Source organism: Zootoca vivipara, chromosome 3 (genome assembly GCF_963506605.1).
Source record: "Zootoca vivipara chromosome 3, rZooViv1.1, whole genome shotgun sequence".
Classification (NCBI taxonomy): Eukaryota; Metazoa; Chordata; class Lepidosauria; order Squamata; family Lacertidae; genus Zootoca; species Zootoca vivipara.
The window spans coordinates 120,418,244-120,439,552 of record NC_083278.1 but is presented as its reverse complement, the minus strand read 5'-3'; the positions used below and the strand labels follow the sequence as shown (position 1 = coordinate 120,439,552).

Sequence of the window (21,309 nt, the reverse complement as noted above, 5' to 3'; positions counted from 1 at the left end):
ATGTTACCCGATGCATCTCCCTATTCTCTACTCTGTATGAAACTGTATCTATTTACGAAACCGCAATAATATAACCTTGCACTGATACCTTGAACCTTTCTATCAAATTGTACCTGTTTAAAAAATCCTGCCATCCTGAAGAATTAATTGTTTGACTCTACTATTTGCAAAGGTTTCCACTTATGCACCCTTCTAAGCTTTTAGTTCGTTGTCCTTGATAAAATGTTATAAGCTGTCAAACATCGCTCTGAACTGTGAACGTTTTACCGCTGTTAGAATTGTATCCTCTCTGTGTATTATTAGTTACTGTATAATATCTTCTTCTTCTTTAACTTTAAGTGTAGTCTTTTCTCTCTATTGCAAACGTTGAATATTTGTATAAACTTTGTTGCAAGTTAATAGGCACCTCTGTGGCACAACATATTTTACGGACTGTTTCCACTTCTTCTTGATACCACACTGCCACCTAGCCAGTCTAAAAGAGCACGACTCAAATACACACTTTCAGTGAGAACAACAATTTTATTTGATAAACAGGTGTTATCAACAATCTTCCCACATCCGCAGAGTCTTCCTGTCAAACAATAAGGAGACATGCATAATCATTACCTGGACTATCACCATGATATCTTACATCAAGAATTCCATCAACCCCTTTGTCCTCTCGCGATTACCCCCTCCCAGAACCCATTTCCCCACCTTTTATGCAATTCTGTACTATTGGAAATGAAACCTATAAATTTGTGAAGCTTCCTTTGTTCGGGGTCCCTTCACTTCAACTTGCTTGTGTGGACGGATCGCTATTGCAATAGCTTTATTATTTAATTAATAAAGTACCTTGCTTCGTACGTCCTGGTTTGGCCTCTGTTATTTGGTAGGCAGGAGACGCTCAAACTTCGTCTGCCTGCCAGGATACCTGGACTCTTCCTGGGTCAAGGATCCACTTAATTCTAGGACCGTGTAGCTCTGCAAATTTTTACAACACCTTCTTGCCCTGTGGAACAGCCTCCCATCAGATGTCAAGGAAATAAACAACTATCTGACTTTTAGAAGACATCTGAAGGCAAAAAGGAAGCTGAGGAGAAAAATCCAGAGGGCCAAGGTCCTCAAAGTTCTCAGAAATAAAAAGAGGAGGAGGAGAAGCTTAGGAGTTGTAAAACTGCAGTGTTAGAAGTTCAGCAGATCAGGGAAGATATCATAAGGGCCAGAGGATGCCTTTGTGGTTAGCAAGCAGAATCAGATAAGCTGTGAGAGGCAAGACGACTTTCTTAAGAAAACCAAAATGCCACCCACATTAAGGGAACCAAAAGAAACATGAAACTTGGGACAAAGAAATGCAAATGGGCAAAAAGGGATCCTTAAAAATAAAAAAATAAAAAAAATCCTGAGGCTCACATCGCTAAAACCATAAAGGCCAACAGCAACAAATTCTTGAAATGTGTTAGTAGCAGGAGATGGTCCTGGGTGGACACGGCCCTGTTGCCTGAACTAACTTTCACAAAAGGGGTTTTTTGTTTTCATTTTCATCCTTCCCTCATGTCACCTCTTGGCCTCCTCTTCTCCGGGCTCAATATCCCCAACTTCCACAACTGTCTCTCATCAGGCTTGGTTTCCATACCCTTTGCCACCTTGGTTACCCTTTTCTGCACACCCTCCAGCTTGTCAATCTCCTCCTCCAACTGGGGTGCCCAGAACTGGAAACAGGACTCCAGGTGGGGCCTGACCAAGGCAGAATAGAGCAGGACTATTTCTTCCCTTTGTTTAGCCTGAAGAAGAGAAAGCTGAGGGATGATATGAGAGACATCTTCAAATACGGTATTTTAAGAGCTTTTACATGGAAGACAGAGCAAACTTGCTTTCTCCTGCTCCAGAGGAACTAATGGATTCAAATGACTAGCAAGGAGATTCTGGCTAAACATTAGGAATAACTCTGTCAGTAAGAGCCGTTCGACAGTGGAACAGACTCCCTTGGAAGATGAAGGACTCTCCTTCGTTGGAGGCTTAGGTAGAGGTTGGGTGGGCACCTGCCAGGGATTCTTCAGCTGAGATTCCTGTATTGCAGGGCCCCTTCCAACTCTGCAATTCTATGGTTCTAAATAAACAGCCAATAAAAAACCTAACCCCATAAATGGTGGCCTCAGTGGGTCACAACTTAGCAAAACACACAACTCTTTGTCTCCTTTCTCCAGGGAGAGTGTGCTGGAAGGCTGATGCTGGTCGCAGCTGTGGCCTGCAGGATTCCCTCAGCACTCGAGAGTGAGCCACAGCCCCACCAGAGACTGGCGGCAATGAGCCCAAATTGCACCAACTGCTCCCGTCCGGCCGACCAGGCCTTTGCTGGCATGTACGCGCTTATCTTTGTGGTCGGCCTCCCTTTGAACATTGCGGCGCTGTGCATCTTTGTCTTGGGCCGGGCCGGGCGCTCCAACACCATCACCTACATGAAGAACCTGGCAGCCTGCGACCTGCTGCTTCTGGCCTCTCTGCCGCTGAGGGTGTGCTTCTACGGCTGGCGGCCTCAGCTGCCTCCGCTGCTGTGCGAAGTCGTGGGCATGCTGCTCCTGGTCAACATGTACGGCAGCATCTTCCTGCTGACCTGCCTCAGCTGGGACCGCTGCCTGGCTGTCTGCTTCCCGCTCAGTCCAAGGGCCCAAGCCGTGCGCCGGCAGGCCAAGTACATCTGCGCAGGGGTGTGGGCCTTGAGCATCGCGGGGACCATCCCCACCTACATCACACAGAGGAAGAAGGGGCAGCGCATGCTCTGCTTTGATGAACGCCCCCTCTACATCACGGCCCGCGGGGTCCCCAGCACCATGGCGCTCGCCTTTGCCCTGCCGCTGACCATCATGGTGACCTGCTCCTGCCAGCTCCTGCGTGCTGTGCACCGGAGCGGGGCCGTTCAGATGGAGCTGGTCAATGGCACAAAGATCCGTCAGATGGTGGTGACCAACGTGGGCATCTTCCTGGGCTGCTTCTTGCCCTACCACGTGGCAGTTCTTCTGTACCAGGCACCACAGCTGCAGGGGGAGTGCTTGGACACAGCCTACCAGTGCGCCCTGCTCCTGGCCTGCGCAAACGCCGCCCTGGACCCCCTGGCCTATTACTTTGCCACAGAGACCTTCCAGCACCTGGTGCCTTTGGATTACCTGCTCAGAGGCCGGGGCTCCCACAGCAACAATGCCTGGGGCACGGGGAACTTTGCCCAGCCCTTGAGGTCCCAGGGTCTCTTTGGGCTGCCCTCGGGTGTGGAGACGCTGCCCTTGGAAGGGGCAGAGGCCACCAGGGCAGAGGGAAACTGCAGCACAAGCATTTGTGAGGTGGTGGCTTGACTGGCACAGTTGTGGGTGTCTGGTCCTGCCCTGCTGCTCAAGGAAGGTAGTGCCAGAAGCATTGAGGCGGCTCATGCCAGGAGGAAAGGCTCCCCCAGGGGGATTGGGAAGGGTACAGAATCCTTGAACTGTAGAGCTGGAAGGGCCCCAGGAGACATCTAGTCCAGCCCCCTGCAATGCAGGTAGCATTGCACATTACCAGTAGCGGAGCTGGCCCCTTGGGGCAAATGGGATGATGCCCTGATGCCATGGACTGGTCAGAGGCAAAGGAATAGTGGGAGGAACCAGCTGGTGAAGCCCCAGGGGAAGAAGCCTCAGAGCCTGGGGGCTGGGGGTGGGACAATGAGGGGTCAGAGGGAGAAGACTGGGAGGAGGAGGAGGAGGAGGAGGAGGAGGAGGAGGAGGAGGAGGAGGAGGAGGTGTCAGAGGCTGGAGAGGTAACAGGGCTTAGGGAGCAGAGGAAGTCTGTGTCAGAGAAGAGTCCAAAATCAGAGGCAGAAGCTGATGCAGGAGAGGAGGAAGCCAGGGCAGTCTCGAGCAGGTCTGCTGCCCTGGCACTGAGGGGCGGAGATCGCTCCGGTGCCCCTGCCCTCACAGGGTGCAGCATGGTTTCTGCGCGGCTTTGCTGCGTGGCGCCCGGCCTACTGGCCCGGCGCCCTGGCTCACTGTGCCACCGGGGGTCTACCTAGAGCCGGCCCTGGAGGAAGCCAAGAGGCAGAGATGAGTCCGGCTGGTGAAGAGGCCTCTCCTGCTGCAACAAGTGGGGATGGGCGATATCTGGTTTTCAACATCGCAATAAATCACCAGCTAAACATTTTGATGCATCAATGTATCACAATGCCTGAAATAAGGATGGAGCTATGTAGAGGCATTGGCTGGCTTCACGGGTTTCCCCACTTTGTGATTTATCCATAACGCGCGCGCGCGCACACACACACACACACACACCATGATTTGTGATATACTGTAATGCCAGGTCAAAAATCATGAAACTGATATCACAATATGGATTTCATCCAGGTTTTAGACGATATCTCAATCTATTGCCCAACCCTAGCAACAAGCTTCTTCCGCTGCCTGGTCTCCCAGAACCAGAAGAGGCATGAAAAGGGCAGAGGAGAAGTTAGCTTCATGTAGGAGCAGCCTCCGATTGCTTGGGGAAAACCCTGGAGAGGAGAGGACTTGGGCAGCTGTTGGAGGGTGGGGACACCTTCACTCTCCACAACTGCTTCACGGGGGCAAGACTTGCCAGAGAAGAGTTGCTGTGCTCCTTAGCCCTGACACACCTGTGCGGATCCTGATTTTTCAAATAAAGAGTTAACCACTTGCTCAGTGTGATTTGCCGCTGGTTCTCTCCTGTCACACACCAACCTCTGTCTGCCTTCCCAGCAACCAGGCCAGAGTGTGGTGCTGCCTCTCAGCTTCCTCCCCCTCTGTCTGTGCTGTAGATCTCAGCTGGGAGGCGGGGGGGGGGCAGGAGGAGTTGGCTCTGCCTGCCATTGGCTCTGGCTCCACTAGCGGAGGAAGGGGGTGCGGTGGGTGTGGACCGCCCCAAGTGTAATCCCTGACCGGGGGGGGGGGTGACATCGCCATGCTGACCGCCTGGGATGTCCCTGGGTGCACAGCTAGCTCCGCCTCTGTCTGGCGCCACCTCCTGTTGGCCTCCTCCAGAGGGGTGAGAGCAGTCTTGACCCCACACCCTGGAAATCCTGACACGCCTTGTCCCTCCCCAACACAAAGAGCAGCCCATCTCTGCCCTAAACTACTTTGGGATTAACACAGAAATAAACTCAGTTGCAGGCACAGCACATGGCCGTCTTTTTATTCTTCTGGTTCTTCAGAATTAGCATGGCAAACAGCTTGTGATTCACCTGCCTAAGGCATTGGCAGGCAGCGCTCCGCATTCACCCCTCAGAAAGGAGAAGGCAAGTGGGCAGCAACGGCCCCCTCCCTCGCAGGGATGCCACCACCCTCCTTGGCAAGCCCTCTCCCCAAAACAGAGGCTGCACACCCACCCATTGGTCGAGCGGCATTTCACTTCGTTTCCCCAAACACCCCACTTTGGGGCTGGGTCTCCCGGCAGAACTGACCGGCAGCATAGTCATGGTCACATAATGCTCTGGCTAATCTATGGAACTCCCTGCCACAAGATGGTGGTGCTGATGGCCCCTGGCTGGTCGGCTGTCAAAGGAGAGGCCCTCCTTCTGCATCCTCGGCCTCTCCTTGCCTGACTTCCCAGGCATCTGGGCCCAACAGCTGGTAGTTCCTTCCGCGGTACGTGCTCACATTCTGGGCCCGGCTGGTGCGTGTTGCTTCATAGATCTCTCGCACCACCGGGGGGAGTGGGGAAAACCCTGCGAGGCGGGCCAGCTCCTCCGCATAGCTCCACTGCTGGGCCCGGAGGCGCAGGAAGTGCCGCGCCAGACCCCCCTCGCGCAGGTGCCGCTCCAGCTGCGCTTGGGCATCGGCCTCCATCTCGGCGGCAGAGGGCAGAGGGCAGCCCCCCTCCAGCACCGCGAGGGCAAAGAGCGCCTGGCAGTGGAAATGCGGAAAGGGGCAGATCTGCTGGCAGACGCCAACCAGGAACAGCGACGGGTGCTGGGGGGCCACCAGGTGCCGGTACAGGGGCCCCACCCCATACTCCGTCTCCCGCAAGCCCAGCTGTGCCAAGTCCAGGAAAGGGAAGCGGTAGCGGTAGCCGGTGCAGAGGATCAAGGCGTCGGCTGGCAGCACAGAGCCGTCCCTCAGCACCACCGTCTCTGCCGACACCCGGGCCAGAGGAGGGACCTGCAGCACATCCCAGGGCAGCCCACAGACCAGAGGGCCCTGGTGGCTCAGCACCACCCGCGCAGCCAGAGGGGCCAGTTGCAGTGCCAGGTCGACTCCGGAGGGGCCGGCACCCACCAGCACCACCCTCTGCCCAGCAAAGGGCTCCGGGCGCCGGTAGGAGTGGCTGTGCAGGAGGCGGCCTGGAGAGGAGATCAAAAGGGAGGTTGTTGGAAGGGACATTGCTCCCCCTGCCCACAGGCAGCCTTCTCTTGCCCACGGGGCAGCCCACAGCTCCTCTCCTGGCCAGGGTCTCCCCACCTGCTCCCCCACCCCAAATTAGTATATTCCACCGTTTATGGACAGATCCCAGGGTAAAGGGACCCCTGACCATTAGGTCCAGTCGCGGATGACTCTGGGGCTGTGGCACTCATCTCGCGTTATTGGCGTTATACAGCTTCCAGGTCACGTGGCCAGCATGACAAAGCCGCTTCTGGTGAACCAGAGCAGCGCACGGAAATGCCTTGCACTTTGACATGCTTTCGAACTGTTAGGTTGGCAGGAGCAGGGACTGAACAACGGGAGCTTACCCCGTCGCAGGGATTCGAACTGCCGACCTTCTGATCGGCAAGCCCTAGGCTCTGGGGTGCAACATTAAGAATATATTTTACAAAGCATGATAAAAAGAAGAGAATAGAAAGGCTACTAATAGACAGCACAACAATCAGATAACAAGAAGAAGAAGAAGAAGAAGAAGAAGAAGAAGAAGAAGAAGAAGAAGAAGAAGAAGAAGAAGAAGAAGAAGAAGCCCTTTCTCTCTGTTCGTTCCTCTCCCCCCCACCGCCAACAGAAAGCACAGATCCCGGGGTTGCCGGCTCTGTTGGGCGGGGGGAGGGAGAAGCCGAAGACCGATCAGATCTTCTGCTTCTCCCTCCCCCCCACCCGACAGAGCCAGCAACCCTGCAGCAGGGGCTTTTCGCCGTTTGCCCAGGCCCGTCCTAGCCATAGAGGCTAGTGGCGCGGAGAACCACGGCGCCGGGCGCTGGAGGGCGCTGGAAGGGTGCCAAGTGAGCTCAGGGTTCCGGCGATCTGGCCAGGACTGCGCTCCTTCTCCGAGGACTGCCCTGCGTTTGCCTTCCCCCCAGGGGGAAGCAAACAGCGAAAACCCCCGCCACGCCATACTTCGGCTCCGGGACTGGCTTGGCGGTGGCTCGCCTGCTTGCCGTAGCCGAGGAAGTACTGTCCCATGCCGGCGGTGCGTGGCAAGGCGGCGGGGGGGAGGAACGCTTCTCTCCCCCGCCGCCTCGCAGCGCACCTCCAGCATGAGACAGGGCTTCGGAGCGGCGGTTGTCTCTGCCTCCAATCCCTGTGTCCCTGGGGCATATGTGCAGTAACCCAGGGACACACGGAATCTGGACGCAGAGACACAGGGACTTTATTATATAGGGTAATATGAAGAAGAAGAAGAAGAAGAAGAAGAAGAAGAAGAAGAAGAAGAAGAAGAAGAAGAAGAAGAAGAAGAAGAAGAAGAAGAAGAAGAAGAAGAAGAAGAAGTGTACCCATAGGAGGCACTGGGACCTGAGGGGAACACCAGCAGGAAGCCCTTTAGTTATGCTTTAGCATATGGGGAGTGTGGCCCCCAGAACTGGTTGGAGGGGCACATTTGTTTCTCTACTTATTCTGGGCTGCCCATCTGGCCAGACTGGGTGACCAGCAACTCTTGAGAGAGCACCAAATTGCATAAAAGCGGAGACAGAAGCAATGATGGAGGAGGCTCCTGAAGGTGGGGGGTGTCATCCCAACAAATGTGACCACCAGCAGGAGACTCTGGACAGACAAAAGGAACGGCTTATCCACACAAGGCAAACATACAGAACTGGCAGCAACAAGACCCGCCCTCGGCTTTCAAGAGGACCTGCCCACCACTGGCTCTTAGTCGCGTCAGCTGCACAGAACCTTCAGCTTCCGCAGCAGTCTACCTGTGAAGGTTAGCTACTGGGAGGAAAGGGGGGAGAGCTGGCCTTCAGGCCCTGCTTGGCCCTGGCTGGCCACTGTGGGAAACGGGATGGGGGGGTTACATCGGAAGAGCCCCCTTCCCTGGCTGCTGCCTTGGGGCTCCTCCTTTGTCCTTACCTTGAAAGCTGTCCAGGCCAGGAATGGGAGGGATGAATGGGTTGGCATAATGGCTGCAAAAACAGGATTGTCAAGACACATGACCAGCCAGGTCCCGCCCCCCTGCCCCCACCTCTGCCCTGATTGGTTCCCAGAGACTAAGAGAACATGATTGCCTCTCCCTGATGAAATTGGGAAGGGGGAGATCCTGAAAATGGTCCCTGGCCCTCTCCCCAGCCCAGCCAGTTCAAGTCACCTTGGGCACTTGACATCAGCCAATGAGATTCCTGCATTGCAGGGGGTTGGACTAGATGACCCTTGGGATCCCTTCCAACTTTACGATTCTCTGATTCTATGACTGCACCCCCCCCCCCCGCTCAGTGTTGAGAATCCAGAGCAAAGGAATCCCAAGATCTCCAGCGAGGGCCCCCCCATCTCAGTAACTGGTTGTCCTAGGACTCTTACCACCACACCCCTCTAGCCCTATTGTGTGATCATGTCCCCTCCTTGGTCTTTTCCTTTCCAGGCAAAGCACACCCAACCCCCTTTCACCTCCCCTCCTCGGACCCTCTTTCTTGCCCCCTTCTGACCCCACCCCAGCTTGTCTACACCCATAAAGGGCAGAGATTGTAGGAGGCCTGACTGATGCAGGACCCAGGGGAAGACCATTCCATGAAGCCTCCTGGTGCCGCTAACTCATACTTTGCTTGCAATGATTTCCACGGCTCCTGCTGCCAAGTCACGCTTCCCCCACCCCCCACCCTGGGCACTGGGCGAAAGTGATTTTGACTTTCCTTGCTCAACTCACCCAGTGCAGACCATGACGGCATCAAAGTGCTTTGTGACTTTCTGGGTTGTCTCTGGCCCCTGGTGTGTGGCTGTGACCTCCCAGCCCCCTGGCTGGCCCTCGCTGCTGGGCACAGGCCGGATGTGGCTCACCTCACTCTGGAACTGCAGGAGGGAGAAGAAGGCCCTCAGGGGAGATTTGGGACCTGGTCGGGCAGGGAGGGGGCCAGTGGAGACCCAGCAGTGGGCAGGGAAAGGCCTCTGCGGGGCAGAGGAGCCCCTTGCTGGGACCCAGAGAAGCCACAGCTCTGGAATGAGCTTAGAGAGGTCTGACACAAGATGGTGGGGCACAACCAGCCCGAGAGTCCCTGCCCCAGATCTATGGGGACTGCCTATTCCCAGCTCTTGTGCTTGGGTCCTGTTCTGGCGTGGTGAGAGCAGGATGCTGGAGGAGATGGGCCATTGGCCTGATCCTGCAGGCTCTTCTTAGGTTCTTAGTGGCCAGAGAAATGCCGAATGCTCAGGGGTACTCTTGATGTTGGACCAAAAAAGATCCTGAGTCCCTTGCTGCTGTGGCCTCCCCCTCCCTCTGACTTGCATCATCCAGACATCATAGGTCTGCCACAGAAAAGGTGGGGGGGGGTCTCAGGCAGAACCTGAGGTCCAGGCCTGCCGCTGTCACTCAAATAGTCTTCCACATGTACTTCATCACAGTACAAAGGAAAGCATCCCACTAGGGGACAGGTAGGCATTGGGACTCAGATGCTTCTCAGTCTGACACGCTTGGGCAGGGGTTCCCAAACTAAGGCCTGGGGGCCAGATGTGGCCCAATCACCTTCTCAATCCAGCCCGCGGACAGCCCAGGAATCAGCATGTTTTTACATGAGTAGAATGTGTCCTTTTATTTAAAATGCATCTCTGGGTTATTTGGGGGGCATAGGAATTGGTTCATTTTTCCCCCTTCAAAATATAGTCCGGGTCCCCACAAGGTCTGAGGGACAGTGGACCGGCCCCCTGCTGAAAAAGTTTGCTGACCCCTGCTCTTGGGGGTCATGACTCCTTGGGAAAGTCCTGCGGAGGGACTGTACATCCCAGGGATTATGGGGGGCTCTCTCACCCCTCCCCTTATACCTCACTTCCCTGGGTCCTATAGGCCACTGGAACTGAGAAGATGGATACAAGAAGTGATTCCTTATGAATTTCTAAAGTTTTCCCAGCAAGCCAGTCCAGAGATTCATTTTTCAGTGAATTGCAACATTTGGTTCTGACCCTTTCCCTGTTTTCCTTGGTTGGAGATCTGGGGCTCAGAGGAGAGTCACAGGCTCCTCCTGAGCTTACCTTGCAGATGCCTTTGCAGATACAGTGGTACCTCAGTTTTCAAATGTAATGCATTCCAAAAGACCATTCAAGTTCTGAAACGTTCGAAAACCGAAACCTCCAAACGGAAAACTCAAAATGGAAGGCGTATGGTGAGCTCAACTTCCAAGGCGTGGTCAAAAACCAAAGCATCTACTTCCAGGTTTACGGCATTAAAAACCACAATGTTTGTCAATGGAGATGTTTGAAAACCAAGGTACCACTGTATGTTGCTCTTCCTTTTCTAAGCATTAGGGGCTGCTGTCAGGGATCTGGAGTTTATGATTAGACAGGCTTTTTTGTGAATGGAGCTTTGAACCTAAATGATTGAGGTTTTGTTAATGTGCAGCCAAGACACCCTGTCCTTGCCTCCTGGTGAGGCAAGGTTCATGGTGGAGAGGTCTCTCACCCCCCACCCTCTACCTGAGTCTCACCTGGATGTGATCCTGGACCCCAAAGTGCTCCGCGTAGCTTTCCAGGTAGGCCAGCACATCCGAGTGGTGGAGGAAGGAAGGCAGCGCCGGGTCAAAGGGGAAGTCAGGAAAGGCCATCACCTCCTTGGGCAGGTTAGTCCTAGGAGGGGAAATAGGCCGCAGCCACTGCATGAACTCCCTTGTCCCCCAGGGACCCAAGACACACACACACAGGGGCAAAAGAGGGGGCCACATCCCCGGGTGGTTACCTGAGGTCCCGGTACATGCTGGAGTGAGTGGGCCGCCCCTCAGCCTCTTCCTCAGAGTAAACCCAGGTGCCTCCCAGGCAGCCAGAGGCTTCGAACACCACAGGAGGAGCAAACGTCTTGGGCGAGGCAAGGATGTGGCGGGCGACGCACAGACCAGCAGCCCCTGCCCCAACCACGGCCACCTGCAGCTTCTGCGACGCCATCTTGCTGGAGGAGGAGAGGGAGAGAAGGGGAGGCGAAGCAGCACTTGGTTTGGCCCCACAGCAAGAAGGGGAGGGGTGCCTCCTCTCCATTCACAAGCGTTCCCAGGGACAGATCCCCAAGAGAAGGCTGGGCGCACCTTCACGCCATCAGGCAAAACCAGATTCAACTGTAGCGTTTGAGGTTTGGTGGAGTATTTCGTAGAGACCAACCGCTATGAGAAAAGGGCGAGTGCTTTGCGTCCTGCACACTGCCATGTCCAGTGCAGGTCAACTTCTACCGGTATGAGGACTAGAAGCTTGGCTGCATTTGACTACACTTGTAGTTTAATGGTGAATTTTGGATATAATGGAGATGTAAAAGATTTGGATTATTATAAAAGATGTTAATCATCAGACCCAAAAAGGGGAGGAGGGAAGCCCAGGAGATTCTATGGAATCTTGTCTTTATGTTGTATGGTATGTTGGATATGTGATTGTAAAACTGTAATTTGAAAAACCAAATAATAATTTTATTCTTTATACCCCACCCATCTGGCTGGGTTTCCCCAGACACTCTGAGTGGCCTACAGTACATATAAAACATAGTAAACCTCAAACATTAAAAACATCCCGATAGAGGGCTGCCTTCAGATGTCATCTAATAGTCAGATAGCTGCTCATTTCCTTGTCTTTGGATGGGAGGCTGTGAGTTGAGATTACTTCGTTGCCTGGCTTGGACTAGATGACCCTTGGGATCTCTTCCAACTCAACTGTGGAGTTGGCAGGCAGCTGGAGAAGCGTGAGAGGAAAGCCAAGCAAGCGGGTCAGCACCTCTTTCGTCTCCACTGGCACAGAATACTTCGTCAGAAGGACGTGGTCAAAGCCAAACGGAGAAAAAGAAAGGGGAACGCAATGACCTCTGCCAAGGAAACGCTGCCACTGCCTGGACTGGGCTCTCTCCAAGCTGCTTGGGAATGATCAACAGAATGGATCGATTCCAGGGACCGGGCAGAGATCTGCTTGAAAAGCCCAAGGGTCAAAAGTCCCCAGAAGCCGGATCTGGATGGCTGGGGGCTGGCAGGGGCCAAACTCTGGCAGCTCCTTCCAGCCAATCCCTGCCTCTGCGCCCAGCAGCCTTGCCAAAGAGCAGGCAGGGAGGAGGGTGCCATGCTGGGCCTGCCAGGGCAAGAGCGGCCTGTGCTGGAGCTCCCGCCCTCCAACTGTGCCCCCTCGCATGGGGGTGACCAAAGGGTAAAAAGGGGGCTGTGTGCTGCCCCCCCTTCCTGACACCGTCTGAGCTGCGCTGTGATACCTGAAGCCAGAAAAACACCATTAGGTGCCTGGCGGAAATGCCAGACTCATGGAATGGTACTAGAGTTGGACGGGACCCCCCAGGGTAGCCCAGCCACACCTTGCCATGCAGGCCTGGGGCTGCTGAATAATCTCTGGTCTTTTAAATGTGTGTATGTGGGGGGGATTTATTATGTTTATTACTATATTACACTATGTTGTGTTTGTATAGAATCTTAGAGTTGGAAGGGACCCCCAAGGGTCATTTAAGCCAACCCCCTGCAAACTGACCTGTGATCTTCCGACATTGAATAAAGAATCGCAAGCAGCTGAAGGCGCTGCTCGGGGCTGCCCTGCTCAAGAGACCGCGCCCGACGCCGACGCCCAACTCGCCCGCCTCTGCCCGGAGCAGGTCTGCCTCGGTCCCCTACCTTCTCGGCGGGGCGGAGGGTGCCCGAAGCCCCTCGGAGGGCGGGAGGGCGGCCGGGCAGGCAGGCAGGCAGGCAGGCGGCGGTGCTGCTGGCGGGAGCGGCAAGGAGGCCGGCGGGGTCGGTCGGTCGCTCGCTCGCTCGCTCGCTCTCTGCCGTCGGAAGGGGGCGAAGGCGGCGCAGAGGCACCTTGGGTCAAGCCCAGGGAGGCAGAATTCTTTTTTCCAGGCCCCTGTTTCGTATTCCTTCTGCCCCCCCCCCGTCTTGCCTCTCCGTTCCTTGTTGTTGTTGTTGTTTAGTTGTTAGTCGTGTCCGACTCTTCGTGACCCCCTGGACCAGAGCACGCCAGGCACTCCTGTCTCCGTTCCTTGACTGTGTCCAAAGGGGCACCCCCGCCCGGCCCGGGAGCCCGCCCCGTCCCCGGCTTCCTTGCCCTTGCGCCCCCTCGGACCCTGCGCAGCTCCGCTCTAGCGAGGCCCCACCCGGAAGGAAGCGCCCTGCTCACTTGACAGCCAGCGGCTTTTTACTTCTAGTTTTAAGTATCCTCGACGTTCCAACAGACAGCGATTTCGGGAGAGACTCGCGGACTTCCGCCTGCGCTCACGCAGCTGGGCTGTGGGGGCGGGGCTTCTTGGGGGCCTTTGACGCCTCCCTCCCCACAGGCCACGCCCACGGGGACAGGGCTATAAATAAGAGGGCGGGGCTCCCTTTTCCTCCAGAGCGAAGTGCTCGGTCGCCGCAGGGCCGGTGCTAGGGCTTTTTGCGCCCTAGGCGAGATCACCTTCTGAAGTTGTGCCCCCCCCCCGGGCCATGAGGTGGGCAAAGTATTGGAGCCTCAGCTTTATCTACAGGGACCTGACACAAATAGAATTTATATAAAAGTAGTGGCTGGTGATTTGCACTTTTTGAAACAAGCAAAACTAACATAATCATCTGTACTGTACAATTTAGTCTGGTTGTGAGGGAAACCTCTGAAAACATGCAATTACTGGCTCTGTTTTGTGTGCATGCATCCCCCCCCCCCCCCCGCATTCTCCATTTTCTCTCTCAATGGAAGTCTAATCTCCATTTTCTCTCTTGGCTAAGCAGTGGTGGCCAAACCTTGCCTACAAAGGTCCGTATAGTTAAAGCTATGGTTTTCCCAGTAGTGATGTATGGAAGTGAGAGCTGGACCATAAAGAAGGCTGATCGCCGAAGAATTGATGCTTTTGAATTATGGTGCTGGAGGAGACTCTTGAGAGTCCCATGGACTGCTAGAAGATCAAACCTATCCATTCTTAAGGAAATCAGCCCTGAGTGCTCCCTGGAAGGACAGATCGTGAAGCTGAGGCTCCAATACTTTGGCCACCTCATGAGAAGAGAAGACTCCCTGGAAAAGACCTTGATGTTGGGAAAGATTGAGGGCACTAGGAGAAGGGGACGACAGAGGACAAGATGGTTGGACAGTGTTCTCGAAGCTACGAACATGAGTTTGACCAAACTACGGGAGGCAGTGGAAGACAGGAGTGCCTGGCGTGCTCTGGTCCATGGGGTCACGAAGAGTCGGACACAACTAAACGACTAAACAACAACAACAAGCAGTGGTGGCCAAACCTTGTCCTCCAGCTGTTTTGGGACTACAATTCCTATCATCCCTGACCACTGGTCCTGTTAGCTAGGGATGATGGGAGTTGTAGTCCCAAACCACTGGGCTAAGGGAATCAGATTGGTCTTCCATTTTCCAGGCCTTTTATAAATCTATTCAGTGCTTTGTAGTTTTATTTGTTGCAGGCTATTCATGTGAAAGAGCCTTTTCAAAACTAGGACATGTAAAAAAACAAACTAAGAAGTTCAATGTCCCAGCAGCCTCCCAACTCACTCTTGATTTTGTACATTGAACAAGAATTGGCTTCCTCAGTTAATTACAATGATGTGCTTGAGGAATTTAAGTCTATAACACCTGGTGAGTGAAGTCTCATATTTCAGAGCAGGAGGATTTAGAAACCATAATGAGTTTTGGTCAATTTGGGTTAGCTCATTATCTGGTTAAAAATAAAAATCATGAAAATTTAATGCATCTTTGCATACTCTTGGTTACCACTGCAGCAAAAAAGAAAAAGAAAAAGATAGTAATTTGTGTCTCACTTAAGATTGTATTTTTAAAGTAAAGTTTGGTTGTTAATTTAAAAGAAATAGTGAAGATTTTGTTTCATTAGTTTGATGAATAAAAATGATGTCCTTTTATGATTATGTACTCAATAAATGGGGTTTTTTTTGGGGGGGGGAATTCCCTGGCTGCGCACTTTAATGAAATGTGTGGTGTACACCTATGCAAAATTGTTTTGCTGGGATTCTCGACAGGAAGTGCTGTGTCATTAATCGAAATGATTTAGCCTGCCTAAAATGAAAATACGTGTTAATATCATGACAGACTTATGCTGAACAGTTTACTTTTCATCAATAAAAGTTTAAACTCACCTACACGGAGTTCAGAGCCCCACCGAGGGGGGAGGAGGAGGAGGAGGAGGAGGAGCGGACCCAGTGACACTCCCGCCCCGCGGCTGCCTGCTTGGAGCCCAGCCAGGTGCGCGGCGGCAGCCATGGCGGGAGAAGGGCCAGCGGCGGGAGCCGAGCACCTGCCTTGACGGCCCCTGGGCGCCCCGTGAGCTGCGGCAAGCTTTTGGGAGGCCAAGCCTGGCTCGCCTTCGCCCCCACCTGCTGACCCCCAGCTTCTCCCTCCCTCTGGGGCACGCGGGTGCTGCTGGGGCGGAGCGTGTCCCTGCGTTGGGAGGGCCGAGATGGGCGGGGGCATGTCCAAGAGGCTGAAGGTGCAGCTGGGTGGCGAGGCAGAGGCCTTCGTCCCTTCCTCCGGGCCCGTGGAGGGTGAGTGGTTGGGCAGAGGCGCCCCAGGCCTGGTGGCTCCCCCCCCCCCCATGCACGCACTCGCGCTCTCTCTCAGCAGCCCCCTTGGTCGCGAGGTTTCGCCTTCCTTCCAGGCTGCACATCCCTGAAGCCCCGCAGGAGGACTCGGCGCTTGCCAAGGGGAATTGGCCGCGGACTTCCGTCCTGGGGCGCTCCAAGGCTCCTGCTCACCTCACTCACAGAGGCGGGGGCGGCGGAATAGTGCCCCCTCCATTTCAGCGACCTAGGCGACGGCCTAGTCCGCTTATATTGACGCACCGGCCCTGGGTCGCCGGGCTGTTGTTTGGCCAGAGGTTGCTCTTAAAAAGGCGCGCGGTTGCATTTCTGTAACTGAGCTGTAATGTTGTTCGATCTTTTTTAAATTAATTGTTACATTATTTTTAGGCGAGAGCAACGAGGGAGAAGTTTCCTTACTTGCACAGCAGCCAGACTCTCCTCTTAGTCACTTGGAAACTCTTCTGAATTTGAAGGGGGGGTGAGAATCTCCTATACCATCATCCAAAGGCCCTGGGGAGATTTATCCACAGACATTAGCAAATTCAGCTGCTTGAAAGAAACTGGCTGATATAAAATAGGAGAATTCTGTTGTTTAGAAGAAAATAAAAGGGCATGCGGCACGGGCAGCAAGTTGTGGGAGTTGGTAGTGAACCCTTGCATGGGAATTGTTAGACAAATGAGGGGGAAACAGGCACGAGGGTGCAACTTTGTTTTATTAGAGCGGCGTCAACAGCGCATTGAGGGGCATCTCCTCTGGGCTCACGCTCCAAAGAGGCCACCCCAGACAATAGATAGTCTGCCGCTTTTATTCTCTTTTGCTTCATGTCGCTCCTTTCCCACGCTGCCCCCCCCCTTGCCCTGCATCGCCACTGAGCTGGCCTTCAAACCTGCTTCTGACCAGCCTCACAGATCACTGTTTCAGCATTCTTCCTTCTGACTAATACGTATTGGCCTCCGTGGCCCCCTCTACCCTCCAGTCCTACAATAAAGTCTAGTATAATTTTATTGATTACCGGTGCAAAGTTCTAGCCCTCGCACACAACATCCCGCCTACTACAGACCACGAATTACAATATTTGGAACATCAGTATACTCTGGGGTGGGCAGCTAAAACTTTAAAAATACATTCAGCTGCAATCACATTTTTCAGTAAATCTATATTCTCTTTGGACCCTTGTGTGGACTTCATCGTCCACAGGGCAATTGATGGTTGGGGCAGGCTCCAGCCCACAAAAGTCGAAGGGCGTAGGCCGATAACTTATGACATCCTCTGCTTAGTTCGCAAAAAATTGAGGTCTATTTGTTGGTCTAGATATGAAGCACGATTGCTCTCTGCAGCCTATGCCATCTCCTTCTTTGCTGCCCTCAGGGTCAGGGAGATAGTGGTGGAAAAACATTCAAACAATGGCTACCGTGGCCTTCTTTTAAACGACATTCAGCTATCCAGCGCCGAACTGTTAGTGCATATTCGGAGTTCAAAAAACGGATCAGTGTGGCAAGGGTGCCTGGTTAGAATTAGCAGCTTCCAAGCACCAAGGTCCCTGTCCTGTAAAGGACACTAGGCATTATTTGTGTCTGAGACCTGCTGGCTCTGGCCCACTATTCAGTCATGAGGACGGTTCTCGGCTGATGAGGCACCAATTCACGCGTGTCCTACATATGGCAATTGACACAATGGGGTTTCCAGCAAAAGAATATGTCGCCCATTCTTTCAGGATAGGGGCTGCAACCTCTGCAGTGCATTTAGGCCTCCCTACAGACAGGATCAAGGAATTGGGCCGTTGGAAGTTGAACGCCTATAAGGGGTACATACGTAAGGATCTATAGCTTGCAACCACTTACCTCTCTTTCTCCTCCCTTCGTTCCGCAGCTTCACCTTCAGTTCAAATCTGGATTTGTGGGCACAGCATCGTGCACTGGGCGTGAGTGCGGGCTTGCGATCGTAGCATTGGCAACAACCTAGGCTTGCCAGCTGATGTGTGTGTTGTTTCCTGGATTTCAAGGCGTGGTATGCGTTGGGAAGAGCTGATGCCTGCTGTGATGGCTCAAGCTGCTGCTTGCGGTCCCCCCCCCCCCCCCGATATCATCATTATCCAGCTGGGGGGAAATGATCTTGCGTACAGGAAGAGCGTGGACTTGTTGCTTAATATAAAGAAGGACTTTGATGGGCTTGCTGCCTTGTTCCCTGGTCCAACCTTGTTTTGGTCCACGCTGCTCAAGAGGAGAGTGTGGCGCGACAGCCATAACCCGCAGGCCTTGGAGAAATCCAGGAAACTATTGAATCGCGTGTTGGCACGCAAACTGCGTAACATGGGGAGCCATGTTGTGGAGCACCCTGAAATTCGGTTCAGTGAGGCGGCTCTCTTCAGTGAGGCCCGGTGTCTCCCATCCTGTGCCACAGGGTTCCACAAAGTTCTGTATTGGGCCCAGTCTTATGCAACATCTTTATCAATGACTTGGATGATGGGCTTGAGGGCATCCTGAGCAAGTTTGCAGATGACACCAAATTGGGAGGGGTGGCTAATACCCCAGAGGACAGGATCACACTTCAAAATGACCTGAACAGATCAGACAACTGGGCCAAAGCAAACAAGATGAATTTTAACAGGGAGAAATGTAAAGTACTACACTTGGGCAAAAAAAAATGAAAGGCACAAATACAGGATGGGTGACACCTGGCTTGAGAGCAGTACATGTGAAAAGGATCTAGGAGTCTTGGTAGACCGCAAACTTGACATGAGTCAACAGTGTGATGCAGCAGCTAAAAAAGCCAATGCAATTCTGGGCTGCATCAATAGGAGTATAGCATCTAGATCAAGGGAAGTAATAGTACCACTGTATTCCGCTCTGGTCAGACCTCACCTGGAGTACTGTGTCCAGTTCTGGGCACCACAGTTCAAGAAGGATACTGACAAGCTGGAACATGTCCAGAGGAGGGCAACCAAAATGGTCAAAGGCCTAGAAACAACAAAGGTTGTTTTCTACTGCTCCAGAGAAGCGGACACGGAGCAATGGATTCAAACTACAAGAAAGAAGATTTCACCTAAACATTAGGAAGAACTTCCTGACAGTAAGAGCTGTTCGGCAGTGCAATTTGCTGCCAAGGAGTGTGGTAGAGTCTCCTCCTTTGGAGGTCTTTAAGTGGAGGCTTGATGGCCATATGTCAGGAATGCTTTGATGGCGTTTCCTGCTTGGCAGGGGGTTGGACTGGACGGCCCTCGTGGTCTCTTCCAACTCTATGATTCTATGAGAACAGTCCTATAAGAAGACAAGCTGTGCTGCTTTGGCCTTGGGGAGCAATACCTTCTGGAAACAAATAGAAAGCAAACTTAATATGCTGTGCAAAAAATGTTATTTTTAAAAAAGTATATGTGTGTATATAATTTTGTTATTAATATCACGTTGTATGAGATCCTGAGCATTCTGGAATAGGAAAGATTGCAGATTTGACTTTGTAAATACAGTTAAATGTAGTGCAAGTTCTAAGCCTGCTCTGCATGCTGTGGTCGTCCCTGTGCCCCTTCTGTTCACCTCCCTGGCAAAAGTTGTTTTTGCAGAGCAGTACAGAAGGCTGGCTGTATGGATTCTGGTACCATGTCAGCTATAGTATTAGTAGCTGCTAGGACAATTTATTAAATAAAGAGAAGTTTTTTCACATTAAATTCTGATTTGTCCTGTAACAAGTTTCTGTTTCCTTCTATGCTGCATTCAAAGAAACCGTGCTTGTGTATTTCTTTGTGGTTTTAATTTAATGGATCCCCAAGAGCTTATTTATTGTCTCCACCTCCTTCCTGACACAGGTGAGAGATGGTAATGAGTCCCTCTGAGAAGTGGCTTTTTGTCTTAGCCACAAAATTATTGTTGTCCACTTCTTTTAAAAGTATAGAGAAACCCATGTTTGATTTAATGCTTCTCTTGGGGCTGAATCTCATGACACATTTTTTTAAAAACTGAGCTGAGAGTCATTTCACATCTGCCTGCACACACAGGGAGGGGAAAACATAATGTCTGAATGGATGAGATGGAGATCTTGTTTGTGCCCACACAAAGTCTGAAGTTCCAAATTGATTTCATGGACCACATAAATATATTACTGTACTCTTTATTTCTTGCGTCTTTTAAAAATCCATGTTTTTTTATGAGGGTAGTGGCAGAAGAAATCCAGACAGCTGGGAGGCCTGCAGCTCAAGCAAACAAAACTGTAGAATGGGGCCCCGTCCTGTCCCTCCTCTGGCTCCCCCTAGTGACAAGTCCAAAGGGAAATGCAGAACGATGCAGATTCAGGGTGCTGGGGGTTGTGATTGACCCCCAAAGGAACTGCACTTACCAGAGTGGGCTACCAGGATGCTTTGGGAAAGTCCTGGGAACTGTAGTTTGTTCAGGGCGCCAGGAGTTGTTTGGAGGCTGCTAGTTCCCTTTCCTGAATCATTTGGCAGAAATCATGGGTACTATAGTTTATTTAAGACACCAAGGGCTGTTTCCCCCACCGAGCTACAGTTCCCAGAGTTATATAGGAAGAGGAATGGGATTTTGGACCTGTTTTGGGAACCGTAGTTCTGCAAAGGGTATCACAACCCTCAACGCCCTGAGCAAGCAATAGTCCCCAGGGTGCTGGGAAGTGTAGCTTGCTCAGGGTGTACAGGAGACCCTCTCACAAGTACCACTCCTAGAGTCCCCTTGGGAAAGGCTGCAGGGAATAGTCTCGGCCCCTATAGAAAACTACAGTTCCCAGGGTGCCTTAAGTTCCCAGGGTGCCAAATTACAGCTCCCATAATCCTTTGGGGACGCCCAAACTACGGAAGTTGTAGTTTTTTGCGAGCTCGAAAGACCAGCTCACCGCCCTGGCTCTCTCCGAGCGGGCCCAGGAGTGGCTCCTGTGTTGGACCTGGCAAATATACCCCCCTCCAAACACACGTCTTGCCTCACGTAGCCACGTTTCTCTTATGCAAATCGCAAGGAGGGGTCTGATCCCGCTCTTATTGGGACTGAATGACATAATAGAATCACAAAAGGGCAGAGCGGGATGGGGCTCCAAGGGTCATCGAGTCCAACCCCCTGCAAACCTCCTTGCCCCACCGATGATCCCGGAGGGCTTTCCCCACGTGCAACTTCGGTTCTGCTTTGCGCGGAGGGCGGCCCTTCCTTACTCTGCGCCTCCCCCAAATAAACCCATAGGGTGCCAGGTCGGAACCCCGCCAAAGAGCCCCCCCACGACCCTGACCGGGGCGTGACGTCGGCGGGGGCTCCTTGTTGCCCGAATTCCCGGGCTCCGGCCAGTGGCCACTCAGGTCCGGAGCAGCTGGTGCCCTCGCGGGGAGGCGAGGCGGAGGCGGCGCCAACTGGGCGGCGCGACCGTCTCCACGACGGAGCGCGGCTGGTGCTGCAGGGACCGCGTTACCTCTCCAGCTGATGCTGCGGCCGCCGCCGCCGCCGCCCGAACACTCTCCGCAGCGGAACCGGGCCTCGGCCGCTGGGCAGGG

General features: G+C 53.1%; 2 protein-coding genes across 5 annotated transcripts; one reads left to right on the top strand and one right to left on the bottom strand.

The window, feature by feature from the left end:
• The first annotated feature begins 2,235 nt into the window (after positions 1 to 2,235).
• Positions 2,236 to 3,329, top strand: LOC118082640 (lysophosphatidic acid receptor 6-like). The gene has a single exon (XM_035110418.2). It carries the CDS (start codon positions 2,289 to 2,291, stop codon positions 3,327 to 3,329), a length of 1,041 nt encoding a protein of 346 aa, XP_034966309.2. The 5' UTR covers positions 2,236 to 2,288.
• Positions 3,330 to 4,004: 675 nt separating this feature from the next.
• Positions 4,005 to 13,580, bottom strand: LOC118082937 (uncharacterized). 4 transcript variants are annotated; one of them, XM_035110801.2, is made up of 6 exons: positions 12,935 to 13,580; positions 11,032 to 11,238; positions 10,784 to 10,922; positions 9,016 to 9,158; positions 8,229 to 8,281; positions 4,005 to 6,298 (listed from the first exon to the last, which is right to left on the bottom strand). In XM_035110801.2, the coding sequence occupies exons 2-6, from the start codon at positions 11,232 to 11,234 to the stop codon at positions 5,514 to 5,516; spliced, it is 1,323 nt and encodes a 440-aa protein (XP_034966692.1). In that variant the 5' UTR covers positions 11,235 to 11,238; positions 12,935 to 13,580; the 3' UTR covers positions 4,005 to 5,513. The 4 variants fall into 4 exon arrangements, with proteins under 4 accessions (XP_034966692.1, XP_034966693.1, XP_034966691.1 ...); XM_035110802.2 differs by having other exon boundaries at positions 13,459 to 13,565; XM_035110800.2 differs by having other exon boundaries at positions 13,437 to 13,564.
• Between the last annotated feature and the right edge of the window lie 7,729 nt (positions 13,581 to 21,309).

Bases quoted from the DNA above. Each gene is read 5' to 3' on its own strand.
- LOC118082937 (XM_035110798.2), bottom strand. From the start codon at position 11,324: ATGGAGAGGAGGCACCCCTCCCCTTCTTGCTGTGGGGCCAAACCAAGT. The intron at 8,282-9,015 runs GTGAGTTGAGCA...CTGTTTTTGCAG, and splicing joins GCCGTCATGGTCTGCACTGG to CCATTATGCCAACCCATTCA. The intron at 6,299-8,228 runs GTAAGGACAAAG...TCTCCTCTCCAG, and splicing joins TGGCCTGGACAGCTTTCAAG to GCCGCCTCCTGCACAGCCAC.
- LOC118082640 (XM_035110418.2), top strand. From the start codon at position 2,289: ATGAGCCCAAATTGCACCAACTGCTCCCGTCCGGCCGACCAGGCCTTT.